This window comes from Falco naumanni, chromosome Z (genome assembly GCF_017639655.2).
Source record: "Falco naumanni isolate bFalNau1 chromosome Z, bFalNau1.pat, whole genome shotgun sequence".
Lineage (NCBI taxonomy): Eukaryota > Metazoa > Chordata > Aves > Falconiformes > Falconidae > Falco > Falco naumanni.
The window spans coordinates 28,367,357-28,384,752 of record NC_054080.1 but is presented as its reverse complement, the minus strand read 5'-3'; the positions used below and the strand labels follow the sequence as shown (position 1 = coordinate 28,384,752).

The following is a 17,396-nucleotide window of genomic DNA, read 5'->3' as shown; positions in this document are numbered from 1 at the left end:
TGTTCGTCTTTACAGTGCTTTAGCAAGAAAATCATGTATCAGATTGTTTCTTTTTAAATTGATTCCCTTCTTTTTCTTTGTTTTAAAGGACATGTGTTATTTGTCAGAATGCTCAGGGAAGAGTATTCTCATTGATCACAATAGAATTAGCTGCATGAATAAACCGTAAATGTATTTCTGTGCTTGCTTCTCCAGTGGCACTGCATTTTTACACCTTGTGGTCCAGTTATATAAATCTTGTAATAGGGTGAATTACTGCTATAGGTAGAAATCTATTTAGTTATGAATTCTTAGAATCATAGAATATCTCAGGTTGGAAGGGAGCCATAAGGATCGTTGAGTGCAACTCCCTGCTCCATGCAGGACTACCTAAAACTAAACCATATGACAAAGAGCCTCATCCGTATGCTCTTTAAACTCTTGACAGGTTTGGTACCATGACCACTTCCCTGGGGAGCCTGTGCCAATGACCTACACCCTCTTAGTGAAGAACCTTTCCCTAACATCCAACTTGAACTTCCTCTGACACAGCTTCATACCGTTTCCTCATGTCCTATCACTGGGCACCAGAGAGGGGAGATCAGCACCTCCCCCTCCTACTAACTTTATAATTACTGAGAAAGTACTGCATACCAAGAACACAGTGAATCAGAAGCTCAATAATGCTTCACTTTATGTAGCACACTTACTGCTTCATGCTGTTTATGTGGACATCAGAAGGGTACTGATACCCTTTCAAATTTTAAGTGGCCAGGGAGGGGACGGTGTTTGTTAACCACTGCAAGTAAATTCAGTACTAAAGCTTATAAGTATGTATTTTTTATATATTACTTTGTTCAGTATTCTCACATTCATCTTCAGAAAGTGCAGATTTTGGTGCTTTGTTTCTATTCTTTTAATTCTAGATAATCATTCTGGTTCTTGTTCTAAATATTAATAATAAATATTTATCATAAATAAATATTCCAATCAATATTTCATTCTAAATATTCCCAATTTAAAGGAAATTTCTGTTCTTTTGTCTTTTAATAGTCTGATACCTACCTCTGCATGTCAGTACCCCTGCCAGTGGATGATGAAGCCTATGTAGGTGAGTACTGTTGGACTGGAAGAAACTAAGCAAGCCATTTTGAAGAACCTCAGCATTTTCTGTTTTCTTCTTTGACTCTTATTGACTTAATCTTTGGCTGTGAGAGTTTCCAAAATGCATTCATCATTTCTAATGCAGAAACAAACTAGAGAGAGCTACTTAAAGTCAAGATAACAAACTGTATTTGGAGAGATTCGTGAGTAATAGTAGTTAAGGAGCTGCATGCAGATGCCTCTGGCAATCAGTACCAAAGAGTCCCATTTGTAAAGTATTGGCTTTCTGTCTCTGGCTGGATACTTAACTCTGCTCCACTGAGCAGACTGTTTATTTACCTGCTGGTACAGGCTGTAAATTCTTTGCACTTACAGTCAGTGTTGGCTGCAGTAAGATTTTACTTTTCCTGCGGAAAAAAACAAAACCAACCAACCACTCTTCCCATATTTTTTGTTTGTTTTGGGGTTGTTTGTTTGTTTGTTTGTTTGAATTTTTTTAAATATCATGCATGAGTAAGATGGCAGACAAATAAAAGGAAGTACTATAATAGTGTACAAATTCTGTGATCATATCAATCAGCAAAACACCACCATCTGTTCGGAAAATCTTTAAGGTACTTTCATTTTGCCTTGCTCATGAACATACAGTTGTTCGGGTAGAGAGAAAGTTTGCTGGTTTGTCTGCAGATAGTTTCAATATCAGAACGTGCTATAAACAGATATAAAAGAAAACAATAGGAAGTTAAAATGTCTGTATTTTTCTTTCTGTATCCTTTTGTTGCATTTTAGGATATCTGCACTTACAGTAAATACAGTGGGAATCATATGTAGGTGTTGTTGTAGTATATTATGAGACTGTTTGTTCCATGTGGATTTTCTTGTGGAAATTCTTCAGCAATAGGATATTGTGTTTAGATTTTCATGTTGTATTATAGCAAGTAACTAAAAAAACTGAGTAAATTTGCTTCACTGATTTCTCTGCATATGTGCTTTGTAAAGAAGTCAGTGTGTGACCTCACGTTTTGACTGCAGGTTTGACCCCAGAAAGAAAAATGAGTGTAAAAGGGAGTGAGTGTTCATTCTGTGATAAACTATACTTGCTGTGCAGTGCATGCAATAGAGTCTTCCACTTTCAAGTGATTCATAGAAAGGCATACTACTAACCTTCTGCTTAAGCAACTTTTATTTAGTGCTACACCGAGTTGTAAAATTGCTTAGTTCAATTCTTAAATTGCTGCACATGTAGTTTTGTCATTTGGTGTTTACAGGTATTAAAGCCACATACACTTCTTTCAGTGGTGTATAGTTTAAAAGGACATAGCTAAAAGAATTTGCTTGAAAGTGGCATTTATGCAAAGTCTTAATGTGAGTCATGCAAGGCAACCCATTTCTTTCTCTGAAGACTGAGAAACTTCTAGGTTTTAGGTGTTTACATGTTCTTTGCCAGATTTTTATGGGATTTGGTCACCTTTCTAGTCATCACAGTGCTTGAGTATATGTCATTACAAAGCAGAATAAGGTCTGGACAAAGAAACCATTGGAGTTGTCAGTTGGAGCTTTGAAAAGCAAGAGGAACTTGATCAAATGTAAAAAACAAAAAACCAAAAAACCCAAAAAAACCCCAACAAACCCCAACTTGTTCTGTCGACATAGTTTTCCCATGATAGCATTCCTTACATCCTCTTATATTTGAATGCCTTGAAAATGAAACAAAATTGCTTGCATGTGGTCTCTTAAGCATGTGATCAGTTCCATCAGTTCATCTCGGTTCATCCAGTGACAGTAAAGTCACTGGAAAGTGTTTCAGTGGAAAAGATTTGTCTGATTGGAGTCTTCACAATCAACAGAAGTTACCTAATCATTAGAAAGAGTAGACTCAAAACATAACCAATTGCAGAGGATAGAAAGAATTCCAACTGACTTATCTTATAATATACCTGGATAGCAAATTAAATCTTCTCAGGAAAGAGATTTTTACAATGGTTATCACCATCTAAGAAACAAGATGCTTGGTGAAATTTTCCTTAAATACTTCTTAATACCGTTAAGTGTTGTGAAGCAATATATTGACTTACTTGGATGCATCTGTTTTGTGTTGCTTAAATAAGCATGGAGGATTGACACATAGAGAATGAAATACATCTTTAAAGGATAGTGTTTACATTTTTGTGGTTTAAGCAGAATCTGCCTTCGTTGCATTGACAATAAGTGGTGTAATTAACTTTCATTAATTACTTTTACTTTGTGATAGAAGAATCTAAAAACTGACATAGAAACTGTCACTCAGGATTGCTCTTCAGTGTGAAGTGAGAAGGCAGTGTGTGTTCTGAAGAGCTTCAACATAAAGAGGTGTGAATACACAGAATTAAAACAATAACCTGGGTTTCTGAGATGGTACGTGGTGGTAAAACTGAAGCCAGAACCTACATGTTCTGCCCCCAGTTCAATTTATTTGCACATAATACTGCCAAATTAATTCCTTCTCTTTTGTGTGGGATTTTTTTTTTTTTTAACACTTAAAGGACACAGTTACGGCCAAGTGTCCTTATGCTTACACCAAGAATCACTTTTTATTCCTTTTTTACCTTGTTTTCCTATACCCCCTTTTCTTCCCTCCTCCAAGACAGCATGGGGGAGAGGAGGTTCTGTTGCAGAACCTGCAGCAAGATAGTTTTGTTGCATGTTGGTGAAATATAAGGGCCTCAGAAGAGAGAACGTTTTTAGTGTTGTATGCAGACGGTACACTTGTTGGTACGTACAAGATATTATTCTGTAACTTTTTTCAGTATTTTTTTTTTAATTTGTATTTTAAGACCTTGAACTCAGACTTCAGCTTTGCTATTCCCCTGAAGATTTAAAACCAGTGGACAGTCATGCTTGCACAAGGACAGTGTGTAAAACTCTGTACTGCAAAGCTGGGAGAATACTGTACCAGAATTATCAACTTGTTCAGAGTCTGTTCTCAGATGTTATCAAAAGGAGGAACTGATCAAACTTACTTATGAAATGTTGCCAACTAGAAGGAGGAGGAGAGCCCAAGTTTTGCCCTAGAGGTCTTTTTCACATCCATGTATTTTTGCAGGTGCTATTAGTTTTCTGTATGATATTCTTTAGTGGAGGGTCAGATTGTCAAGGCCGAGATAGGTGTTTAAACCAGTTGTTTCTCTGTCCCAAAGGGCTGCAAATGATGATAAATTGCAGTGTGGGGAGTGTTTGTGAGGTGCGTTGGTTTACATTTAGGTTAGTGTTAGGAACATACCTTTTGCTCCTGTAAAATGAAATGTCTGTAAGGTTTATATGTAAAAGGTATTAATGAGGGAGATTAATATATAATTTTTCAAGAAATAAATTTTAAAAACATATTGCAGTTTTCTTCTTCTGCCTCACGTTTGATTAATGTTTTGAATAAGTAGCCAAACCAGAAACTAGATTGAGTCTTTAATGATGCAGGCATTGATAAAAATCATTTTTGACTGCTGAGCTGTAGCGATAGCTGAAGGGTGCTCTGCAGATACTCCTAAGAATTGAGTCTGCCAGCAAGCCACTCAGCTGAGAAATTTGACTGTCATCTTCTCCTCCTTACATTCATTCACATGGGTGACCAATAAATAAATGTGTCTTTTTCTTACTGACTCATGTTAAGTCTCTCTGTCAGTTTGTGCTGTAGAAATGAGACGGAGCCTATTAAGTTCAGCAACACAAATTGAAATAATTAGGTAATTTATTACTTTTCATCCATACATGACTCTGAGACTCTGTGGGTTTGTTATTCTAATATGGCACATATAAACTTCCCTATTACCAAGTAATGATGACTTTACTTACTGGAGGCCCCTAATGTCTCACTGATCTGCCAAATTGTGAACACAGTTAGATTGATACATTTCTTTAAGGGTAGTTCCATTATAGAGGAGACAGCAATTATTTTTTTAAAAAAGGAGATCAACTTCATATCACTGAATTGTTATTTATAAGGTGAACTTAGAAAATATTTTTTTTAATACATACCTTAGCTAGACACTGTTAAGATTAAACTGATGTCGTGTTCTCTTCATTCCTGTTTCTCCTGGAGTTCATAACTTAAAGTAGTACTTGGTCAAGAAAGTAAGTCAGACTTTATTCAGATTTAGTATATGTACCAAAACTGTTAACGGTTATTTTAGTAATCATTTTGTAGCACTTCTCCACATATAAAAAATATTTAACTATTGAGTAATCTTTTCATTATTGTAAAATATGGGGGCTGTCAACTAGCAATATAAGACTTTTGTCTGATATTTCTTAAGATTTTGGTGGTACTTTACTTAGGTACTGCCTTTGGCTTGAATCTCATGCTAATTTGTATGGCTTCTACAACATAGGAATTTTTAAGTTATGGGTTTTTTACCCCTCTGTTTGGAAGGGTGTAAGCCTGTGTGTGCTGCTAAGAACGTAACTACAGAGGAACAGAGTAACCAACTGTACAAAGCTCTCTTAAGCTCACAAGCAGACTGAGAGTTTTTCAGTTCTTCATTCAGAAACAAATCAATGAGATATGCCAGCTAAAATAGCATATGCAAGTGGCTCATGCAGAAATCTGATTTTGCTTTGTTATCTGTATTGCATTATTTTCTATTACGAAAAGTGGTATTTATTAAGTTATTTGTAACAAGCTTAATCATAGTGCTTAAAAACTCCTGTCTGTGCACTATAACACCATTACAATTGGCACTACATAGAGGGAATACAAGACTATCCTGACACACACATTAGAGTGAATACACAAGATGTGAGAGCAGTAGAGGACAGTAGAAAGAAACAGTGAGACAGTATTAACCAGTAGGACAGGTGGTGGCTTTAGCAGACAAAAGGCCTAACCTTTAATTTTACCTTTATTGAAGGCTATCCTTCTAGGTGTTATAGTGCATTTTGTACAAGTGTCAGGTTCAGCAATAAAGCTCATTAAATTTCACATTTGTGAACTGCTTATAAACTCCTCCAGAAATCTAGTCTCTCATTTATATTAGTAACAGCATCTTAAAACACCTGAAACACCTGAAAACTAAGGTAGGAAGTCCCCATAAAATGACACATTGTCTGTCCCATGTGAGAGTTAACCATAATTTCACTATGAATTATTACTGATAAAAAATCAAAACAAAAGGTGTTTCTGTAATGCAGATTAGGTTTTTCGATATGAAATGAGTACTGTTTGCTTGTAGGAAAAGGAAGATGTCTTTAGACTTTCATCGTGCTGGCAAGTTTAGCACTTCTGAATCAGTATCTGGTACTTGAAGTACCTTCCCAGGGCATGTGAGTACATCTCTTCCCAAATCAAGCTGTCAGCTCTGGAGTGCTCATTTTCTTACAATCTGACTGCATGTCTTATGTCTTCAAACTGGAATTTGACTTGCATGCCTTAACTTTTGGCTCTTTTTCCTCACTTTTCACAGCAGACCTCAGCTCCCAAGAGCAGGGCTTGAAGCTACTTGATTATTATTTTTTTCCCCTCATGAAACTGGGACAATAATCCACATCATCATTCACTTCAGAAACCCTGCCTCAGCTGCATGTTAACGTACTGAGTTCAGAGGGCAGATAAGTCCACAAACTTTGGGAACAGAATAGTGTTTCAGTTCATAGGGCAGCTTCACCATCTGTCCATGTAAGACTCTTTGAAGAGCTGAAAGACACTTGAAGGCTCCACAGTGACGTATAGGCAGGAGTGACTCGGTTTTGGCATTTCTGCTGTAGGATAACATTAAAAACCCTCCAAGCTCCTACTGTGTCCTACATGAAGAAAAATTCCATTGCATCTGACAGATCATTTCAGTAGTAATGAAGTTAAATAACATAGCTTGCTTTATTTCTAGAAATGCCATCATTGTACATTCATGGTCAATATTAATACAGTGTATTATTTGTGGCATGGGATACAGAACAGACATTTGAGTGCTGAACATTCACCTTTGTCTAAGTTTCTAATGATGACAAATGTTTGGGCAATGAGATTGTGTTGACTTAAACAATCTTATTTTCCATTCCAAAGGTTTGATATTAGTGAGAATAAACCACAATTTTTTCTTGGAACTGTTGTACCAAGAAAGGTGCAGCAAAAATGTAAACCAGGTGAAACACTGGACAAAAGTATCACTAATATATAAGATGTTAGTTGTTCTTAACAGTAACTTACTGTTTGTATTTTTGATTAAAAAGTACAAAAGAAGTAGAAAAGTATTATTAAGTAACAAGTGTGAATTTTGAAGCTAGGTTGAAATTAGACTGGTTAAAGTAAAATTTTGTGGTTTGGGATATCTTGGTATGTTTACTAAGTGTCATATCTAACTTTTGGAGAAAAACAGTAGTTTTAAGTGGGAACTAGGAATTTCTTTTTGTTAATGACTAAGTGAAGTACAGTGGTTTAGCTTGGGAGACAGGCTGTTGAATGGGGATGTAAGTAAAGCTTGTAAGTGGAATGCAGAAAGTAAATAAATGAATGGGAACATGCGCACCTTGTTTATAGTATTACGGAGAAAAAACGTAGCACAAAATGTTCTTGCTTATGTAACTCATGGTGAGACTAAGGATAGCTTATTTGTTTTATCATTTTGTTTTTCAGTTGACTTTAAGCCTCATGCCAGCATGGACACTGTCCATCACATGTTACTCTTTGGGTGTAATGAACCCTCATCTACTGAAAATTACTGGTAAGAGTTGCAACTTCCTTTTGTACATAACTTTTGTTCTGTTAATTGCTTCCACGTAAACCTTTTACTGTGTTGCAATTCCTTGGAAGAGTAGAAAAATTTGGAAGGAAGAAGAAATGTGTAACATTACAGTCTTTCCACACTTGAAGTGTTCGGGTTTTTTAACTAATTACTCTATAAGGTGGAGAAGAAAGATCTGTTTTCTGATTCTTCGTGACTGACTGTCTCCAAGGAGATGATAGGAGCTATAGTGGGCAGGGTGCCATTGGATTCCAAGAAATCTAGGCTTCCTCTGTAGTTCTCTGTGTATGGATAAATGTATCAGATGTCCAGAAGGAAACGGAATGAAGGGTGAGCTGAAGAAGATTGTCTCTGTCAAGTGGTTTGGTAGTTAACTTGCCCTTCAAAATGACTAAGCAGTGATGGCAGAGGAAGGCTTTCAATGCCACTAAAACAGGTGCAGTGAGCCAAAGGGAAGAGAATGAAGGTGGGTGGAATTTAATGGTCTGTCCAATAATTTTGCAAGTTTTCTCCAGGTATTCAAGAGAGAGCAGATGAGGTAGATTTGCTGATGCTGCAAAGCATATATAATTACTCTGATCTGTGGAACAATTTTAGTATAGATTTTCTGATAGAGTTGTGTAATCACAATTTATGTTTTAAGCGTTTACCAAAAAGCTAACTAGAGATGGAATTTGGAGCTAATAGTATAGTATAATATAGTATAATATATTTTTCACTAAAAATATTGATCTAGCATTTTGAACAATCTCTGCATATTTTGCGGAGATGATTTGATTAGTATTTTGAATGTACAACAAACTTCCATTGTGGTGGGTTGATACTGGCTGGAGGCCAGGTGCCCGCCAAGCTGCTCTATCACTCCTCCCCTCAGCAGGACGTAGGCGGAGAAAATAGGATGGAAAAAAACCTCATGGGTCAAGACAGAGACAGTTTAATAAAGCAAAGACAAAGGCCATGCACAGAAACAAAGGAAAACAAAAGATTTATTACTTCCCCGTGTAGCAGGTGATGTCTAGCCATGGCTATCTCCGAGGCTAGAAAGACAATCACATCTATTCTATACAAAACAAGCTTTAGACATCTGTATTTTGTGCCTGTTTGACACTTAGATAAGCTTGTATAAATGGCTGTATATATCCGTGTGTGCATATAATTAATGTAATAGTGTATGAACAGACACACACGTGTGTATACATATGTATGTGTATATCTATAAATGTCTGTTGTAAGTTATGTTAACTTAAATGTCCAAATATGTAAAAACTGTTGCACATTTTTGTAAGTCATTGCAGAAAGTAAGTATAATTTAAAAGCAAGTGTTTTCTACTTTACTAGTTTAAATTTGCTAGAGGCTTCCCAACCACTGGAACTAATTTTGTTAAAGTAATTGTGATGACTGTGTATTAATGATGAGATGTCATTGTTATTTTTGGTTTGGTTTGTTATTTGTTATTCTTTTTATTACTTGCAGACTAGTAAGTGATGATTTTGCTGCTTTTCCATCTATTAGGGTAAAGAACAGTTGTTTAAGAACTGACATTTGAGGACACCACTGTAAGACTTGTTTAGCAAGGATCCTTCCCTTACTGTTTACATGGTCAATGTTTTTATATAGCCAGGTTTTATTCAATTAAGATATACCACATTGATCTTTTGCTTTATTTCTTCATCAAATTTCTGGGCCAACATTAGATAGATCATTTGTAATCAGTTGTAAGAACATTAAAACATAGTGAGTCAAGAGCTATTTTTCATACCATCATGATGTGGACTAGGGGTATTATGGAAAGTTAAGTCTTTTAGGAGCTTCCGTATGCAAGGACAAAATCCATTTCCCTGGGGCATGAAGTTCTATTCGGGCCAGTTTTGTGTATGGAGGCTTGGGAGAGGGGAAGATACAACATTCATATAACTGTTGGGATTAGCTGCCCTGTGGCCATAGCAGTGCTGGGCCAAAATCTGTGAGCCACTCTGGCCTGCTGTCTTTTCTGGTGATTTGATGCTATTCATGCAAATGCCTCTGCTTCTGAAAGTCTGTCTATGGTGTGGGACCTCTGCTCATTCTGCAGAGTGACATGTTCGCTGCAACATGGTAGAATCTTTATCTGAACAAACACTAAAGGGGTGCACAGGTTTTTCTCCCTTCTTGAAATACCAAGGCCTTTCCACAGAAATAAAGTAGGCTCCCAGGGCTCATTCACTCAGGTTTTGCTCAGTGCACCAAAAAAACAGGTGTAGCTGCTCCTGTTTCTTGATCACAATTGGCCCTGAAAACACTTCAGCTGTGATAACAAGAAGTTCTGCCTAGCCTGATAAACTGTGCTGGAATCAAAGTAGCATCCCTCCATTGATTCCTCAAAAGTTAAGTTTCTCCAGAGATAACCAAGAATACAGTTGCGTGATTTAAAAGAACGTGGAATTATTCAGAACTTCTGAGTCTGTCCTGGCAAGACAGGTCTCATGCTGCATCAAACCTAACACTTAAATGAACTCCCATGAATAAGATGATTCATAGAGATAGCCTTTATTTTGAGGTCACTGGGGCTACTTTACATAGTTATCTAATCTGAACAGATGTATAAGTACAGGTCATCAATCCACCACCCAGTAATTCCTCCGTCAGAATGGCTGTTTCTATTGGCAGGAGAACATGGTTTTGGAGGTTTTTGACATAAGTAGTTCAGTACAGGTTGCAAAAGATCATTCTAATTCAGTGAAATATTTGTATTTCACTGCTTAGGGTGGAGTGGGAACAATACAAAGACTTCTATTTCTGAGTCTAGTTTCTTGCCATTGTCACTGCCCCAGAATGTTCTGCACCATTCAGCTCAAGAACTAAAAATGATCATTTTTCTTAGTCAGTCATGTCAATTATTTTTTTTTAGAAATCTTTGTTAGAATCAAAGAATAGAGTATAACAGAAAAGGAAATAAAAAGAGTTATTGGTTTTGTGTAAACATTGCAAATATCCTAAAAGGATAGCCAAATACTGGTCTTGCTGACATAGTGAAATATTTTGCTTTCAGTCTACATAATCAGTCAAAACCCATCTCCTGAGCTTACCCAAGACTGAGGAGAATGCTTTTGGAATGTCCAGGAGAGTTAGCAAAAAGCAAAGATCTGAGAAGCAGTCAGTAAGCTCTATTTCCATGCCTTCCCCTACCCTCCTCAGCCCCAACTTTTGACCACAGTCAAAATTAGTTGTTGTTACAATCCTGTATAGTGTGCAGTTACAGTCCATTTTTAAGGTGTTCTGTGACATTGGTTCTGTTCAGAATCTCATGATTTTTTTGCATGTGAAGTAGCTATGAATTTCAGTGGTGGGTTAACTTTTTTTTACTTCTTTGTAAATTTACAATTTTTATTAGCTTCTTGCTTTAAAATCTGTTTACCAATTATCTTAACTCTTCTTTGAAATCTGAAGTTTTTTTCTGAAAACTTGATGTTTCAAAATCAGCATTGACAGCTAAATGAGAGGGTTGGCCATTTTTTACACGTAATGAAAGAGCAGTGTGTGTATTTCATCATTCTCCCCTACAGTCTTCCCCTTCCATTGGTGCTGTGGTTTAAACCCAGCCAGTAGCTAAGTACCACACAGCCACCCGCTGACTCCCTCTTTTTATAATTGAAGTAAAATAAAATAAAACAAAAAAGTAATAATAACGGTTATAATGAAAAGGAGGGAGAAGGGGTGAGGAATGAAATCCAAAAGGAAGGGAAAAAAGGGAACAAGTGATGCACAATACAGTTGCTCACCACTTGCTGACTGGTGCCCAGCCAGTCTCCAAGCAGCGATCAGCAGGCCCTGGCCAATTCCCCTGAGTTTATATACCACATATGACATCCCATGGTGTGGAATATCCCTTTGGGTAGTTCGGGCCAGCTGTCCCGGCTGTGTCCCCTCCCAGCTCCCCGTGCCCCCCCAGCCCTCTGGCTGGCTGGGCCTGAGGCCCTGAGAAGTCCCTGACTGAGTATAGACACCACCCGGGCACAGCCAAACCCACCCGTGTGCTGTCAGCATTGCTCGCACAGCACAGCCACAGCACAGCTGCACCCGCTGCGGAGAAGGAAGTTAACCCTGTCTCAGCTGAAACCAGGGCAATTGGCCAGTGTCTCAGGCGAAAAGTTTGGAACAGCCTATGTAGTCATTTTTACCGAGCTAATGTGGTCCTAAAAAGTATTGTGGTTTAAAGAGAGGCTAGCTGGCCCAGAGTGTGGTGGTGAAGCTGCAACTGTGCTTGTGGTTTCTGCTGCTATTCCTCCTGACCAGTCTCTGCAACGCATTTCCAGATGATGCAACTCAATACCTGGTCAGATCCCTGAAATCTTGTGGGTTTTTTTAGATTGTAGTGAAGGCAAGCTCTGCAGGTTTACCTGCAGCTGTATGAATTGTTAGTTGTGGAACATTACACTTATCCCCAGATAACTTTTGCTTTTCCATTAGGACATGCTGGAAGTGGGACATGACCAGACTAGTAGGTGTGAAGGTCTAGAAATATGTGTTAAGAGCAAAATTGATGAACAGGAGGAAGTGGTATGTTCCCTTTTCTCTTGGTAGTCTGGTGATCACAGCAATGCTTTCTGTCAGAAGAAAACACAACTGTGTTGCAGTATGGCTCTCTGGGATCACAGAAACCTGTAATGTCCTGCTGAGGTGGTTTTCCCTAGGTACCAGAAGAACTGGTTATCCCTGGGAAAGCAGGCTGGAAAGCGTAATTGTCATTTGTTCTGAAAGGTGGCATAAGTTGCTCAGGCATCCTGAACAGAAACATTACAGAGCTAAAAGTCCTGGTCTTTTATGCTTTTATACTCTTCCTCACATTGTGTGAGACTATTTCCCCTGCTATTTAAGGTGGCTGAAATCATGCTTTATGTGTACGAACATTTTCCTAGGTCTCATTTTACCAGCAGTAATAAACAAAAAAGGGGCTATACCATTTTTTTGTGGATTGAAACTTTGGCAATGGGTATCAACCTTCATGTCATCTGGCTTGGATCAGTTGCTGTAGTCTGAATAGTTTCAGGTTGAGGGTTTCTAAAAGTCGTACCCACGTATGCTGCACTGGTGGAATGAGTTCTACACTCTGTGCTCAGTGCTGTGATGCTTTGCCACTGAAAAAGTGTTGGGGGCTGACTTTGGCTGGACACCAGGTGCCCAACAGAGCTGCTCCATCACTCCCCTCCTCAGCTGGACAGGGTAGAGGAAAATATAATGAAAAATTCGTGTGTCAAGATAAGGACAGGGAGATCGCTCAGACGTTAGCATCATGGGCAAAACAGACTTGACTTGGGGAAATTAATTTAATTTATTAACATTCAAATCAAAGTAGAATAATGAGAAATAAAAGCAAAACTTAAAAACACCTTCCCTTCACCCCTCCCTGCTTTCTAGGATTAACTTTACTCTCAAATTCTCTACCCCTTCCCCCTGCCCCCAGCGGCCCGGAGAATGGGAGTTATGGTCAGTTCACCACATGCTGTCTCTGCTGCTCCTTCCTCTTCAGGGGGAGGGTCCTCACATTCCTCCCCTGCTCCTATGCAGGGTCCCTCCCACAGGAGACAGTCCTCCATGAACTTCTCCAATGTGGGTCCTTCTCACCGGCCACAGTACTTCACAAACTGCTCCAACGTGGGTCCCTTCCACAGGGTGCAGCCCTTCAGGCACAGGCTGCTCTAGCATGGGTCCCCTGCGGGGCCACAAGCCCTGCCAGCAAACGAACTTCTCTCTCCACGGGGCCACAGGCCCTGCTAGGAGCCTGCTCCAGCATGGGCTGCCCACGGGGTCACAGCCTCGTTTGGACATCTGCCTGCTCCAATGTGGAGTCCTCCATGGGCTGCAGGTGGATATCTGCTCCACCATTAACCTCCATGGGCTGCAGAGGGACAGCCTGCCTCGCTGTGGTCTTCACCATGGGATGCCAGGGAATCTGCTCCAGCGCCTGGAGCACCTCCTGCCTCTCCTGTGCTCCAGGGTGTCTGCAGGGTTATTTCTCTCAAATATTCTCGCTCCCTTATCCCACTACAATTTGTTGCACAGGGTTTTTTTTCCCCTTCTTAAATGCGTTAGCCCAGAGGCACCACCGCCATCGCTGATGGGCTTGGCCTTGGCCAGCAGCAGGTTCGTCTTGGAGGTGGCTGGCACTGGCTCCATCGGACATGGGGGAAGCTTCTACAGCTTCTCATAGAAGCCACTCCCACACTACCAAAACTGTGCCACACAAACCCAGTACAAGAATGTACAAATACGTTGTGTGAATAATCCTTTTCCCTAATAGAGGATCAAGAAGGGAAAGTGGCTTCAAGGTAGGTGTTTGTAAAGCCTCTCAGCGTCCCTTGTTTGTTTATGCATGTATATCACCCATATATAGCAGTGATCACCCTCACTGGCACGGTCCAGGCACATTGTGCAGTCTATACAACTGTGTCTGGCTGGCCTTTGGCAGATTTGGTAGTGTCTGTGCCTTGAGTTTGTCAGTTCTTGCAGATCCAGGGTATCTACAGCTTATTAGTCTTTGGGATTCTTTTACACTCCACCCTTAGCATTGCCAGCGTGTTAGCTGCAGAGCCTAGGGGCAACTGGAGAGCTCTACTACTGTATTTGTGAACTGTTTGTGATCCGTAACTTGGCAAACACTTCTTTTTTCTTTCTTTCTTTCTTTCTTTTTTTTTCTGGTGTGTGATTTTTCTGTCTATGAAAAATAACAAATTGTGCAGTGAAATAAAAATTAAAGCAGTGAGCTTGCTTTAAGTACAGGGAGGAGCATGAGGGCCTCTTACCTGTTGGTTCACATACAGCTTCCTGTCACCTTTTCTTTGTCAATGATTTTGAAATGAATTTGATATATCAATTTTGAGTTAAAGCTCTGTTGTCGGGGGGGGTGGGGTGTGTCTGCTGTGTGCAAGAGCCCTTGGCCCTCTGTGTAAATTTGGCAGCCATTGTCATCTTGTGGCACTTCAGCAAATAACGCTAGAAGTTTTCATATAGTTCATGCTCACAGAAGGTTCCTTTATTATTTTCATCACCGGCTTCTAGGCTGGCAGGGACTCCCAGAAGTGTCTATGGTTTTCATTGTGTTTGTCTAACCCTATCTTAAGGCAGAGGGAGGAAAAAAAGAACATGGAGGATCTAATGATATCTGGGAAAGTAGTCTACATTAGAAGAACTGTCTTTAAGTAACATACCTCCAAAACCAACTTAATAGATCTTAAAATTAGTGGTTTAAAATATAATTCACCTGCCCTTCTCTGATTTCAAAATTAAGAAATTGTATTCCCTTTTGGTTTTTTCCTCATATTTTTAGGGACTGCGATGAAGGAACATGCAAAGACAAATCTAACATTCTGTATGCTTGGGCAAGAAATGCTCCACCCACTAGGCTACCCAAAGGTATTGTGCCTTTAACATGAAGTTCTTGTGTACAGGGGCAAGGGAGAGAAGAAGATGTGGAAGTAAGAACCTGACCGATCTAGGAACCTCCTATGGTATTTTTTTGTGTGTCTAGTAGATGGGAACTTTATAAACATCAACCTCAAAAACTGTGAATATATTATGCTAGCTATATACTGGGGTGGTGGTGGTGTTATCCTGTTTGCTCTAACATTATGGGTTTCAGTAATGGGGGAAAAAAGACTTGAGACATTACAGTCAAAATATAATGCTTCATTCTTATATAGCATTAATCTTACCTTTGCTACTGTACACTATTGGAAGCACATTATTTGTATCTTCTAGTAGCACGTAAACTGCATTAAAATATTTTTGTGTGTTTGGGAAAGCACAGGCAAGTTCAATCTAAACAGTGAATTTTTTCTGTGTCTTAAGTATACTTGACAATTTAGTGTGCTTTTAATTTCTTAATGCTTTGATTCAATTGGGCAACATGTTTATATGCCCATTTTCTTGTATGATAGGTGACCTTGCTGAATTAAATCAAAAAAATTTAAGCTACTTGGCCTGTGTCTGGAAGACAAGGAGAGATGGTTTTCTAATAACCACTAAGGGTCCTAGAAATATCTGCCATCTATATAGGCGCAGTCTGAAAATACCTTGAAATCTAAAAATTTTTTACTTTATCTTTTACTGCCTTTTTTCATAACCAGGAGCAGTTCACAGTATCATGAAGAGGCTTATTTTTAATAATCCATTTACACACTTAATCATCAGGAATGTTATTTGATTTGGCTATCGGAATGTCAAGTTAAAAAAAGGTTGCTTGGAGGATTCTATGGAAGCCTGGTATTTGCTTTGCTGTTAAGCCCCAGCTAGTAGTAATTTTCCTGTCTCTAGGTTGTCCATAAATACAAGATTTGTGGAGAAGGTTCATAATGACACTACATTTGTGCAGAGAGGCTGCAGTTCTCTTTATAAGTAGGCTTTGCCATGGTTAGTGTGATTCACTGACCAAATAGGAAGAAATTGCTTTCTCTGCTTATTTTGAAGAGTGTTCATTGTAGAATTGGTTTAGAGAAATCTTTTTGGTGATGGTGATATTTTGCATTGTTATTATTTCAAATTATTTAAAATTCCTCCATTTTTTATTGTACCTGTGCTTACTTCTGTCAACAAGTAACAGAGCTTCATAATTTCCACAAGACTTTTTCCACATACAATATTAATTTACATCTCAAAATATTTTACTGCAGATCTTTTTATCTTTTCATTCTCAGTGTGGATTTAGTAGTTCAATGTTAATCAGTTTATATCATTCGCAGGTTTTATGAGAAATGAAAGTTCTACCAAATCCTACAAGGGTAGCAAAACTTTATTATTATTTTTTTAATTTAGTTATACATATCTATATATCAAATCTGCATTCATATTCCTGGACTGAGAGAATCCTCTTCTTAAAGCAGATATCTGTTCATTAATAACTAGGTTATGGTCCTAGCTTTTTAGTCTATTTGGGAACAAGTGTTGTGATGGTTGTTTCCCCATTTTTCAGAACATTGCTTTCTTCACTAGTGTTTCAGTGAAATTTCCTACCCCTTCAAGCCATTATAGTGATTTGTATTTTCAGATACAGTCAGCAATGCTGAACCATATTACATTTTATTTTTTCTGAAAACAATGCATTTTCCTTCTCCTAGGTGTTGGATTCAGAGTTGGAGGGGAAACAGGTGGCAGATTTTTTGTGCTCCAGGTACACTATGGGGATATTAGTGCATTTAGAGGTATGTATTTTGGAAATTTTTTTTCTGCAAGTTGTATCAATTACAGCATCAAAAATACTTGCATTACCTGTAGTAAATAATTTTGCTGTTGGTGTCACTCACAAAGGTAAAGGTCAGTCAACATATTTGTAATAAAGTTTGTATATTAGCTTGACTTCTTTATAAACTTGCTTTCTCTCTGTCAATTTTTGAAAGGTGAACAGATATTTTTTTCTTAAAAAAATACAGAACAAATGACTTAAAGTAATGAAGAGGCAGATTAGTAATTTTAAGTGTAGGGAGAAACTTGGTTTTCCCTGTATAATTCAGTGTTTTCTTGAAGAAAGTTAAAACAAATACCTGTGAACACCCTTAACCTGTCACCTTACTTAACAGGTGAGGACCGTCTTTTCTTCTATTTTTTTCTTTTTTTAAAGGTGAAGCATTCATTTC

At 38.5% G+C, this 17,396-nt stretch overlaps 1 protein-coding gene across 5 annotated transcripts in view; it reads left to right on the top strand.

Annotated features, from left to right (window-relative positions):
- The window catches only part of PAM (peptidylglycine alpha-amidating monooxygenase), a 155,101-nt gene that overhangs the window by 83,009 nt on the left and 54,696 nt on the right, over positions 1-17,396 (top strand). For all 5 annotated transcript variants that reach the window (XM_040579397.1, XM_040579393.1, XM_040579395.1 and 2 more), the window contains exons 4-7: positions 1,033-1,090; positions 7,682-7,769; positions 15,095-15,180; positions 16,881-16,964. In XM_040579397.1, the coding sequence (XP_040435331.1) occupies positions 1,033-1,090; positions 7,682-7,769; positions 15,095-15,180; positions 16,881-16,964 (316 nt within the window). The remainder of the gene's footprint in view (positions 1-1,032; positions 1,091-7,681; positions 7,770-15,094; positions 15,181-16,880; positions 16,965-17,396) is intronic.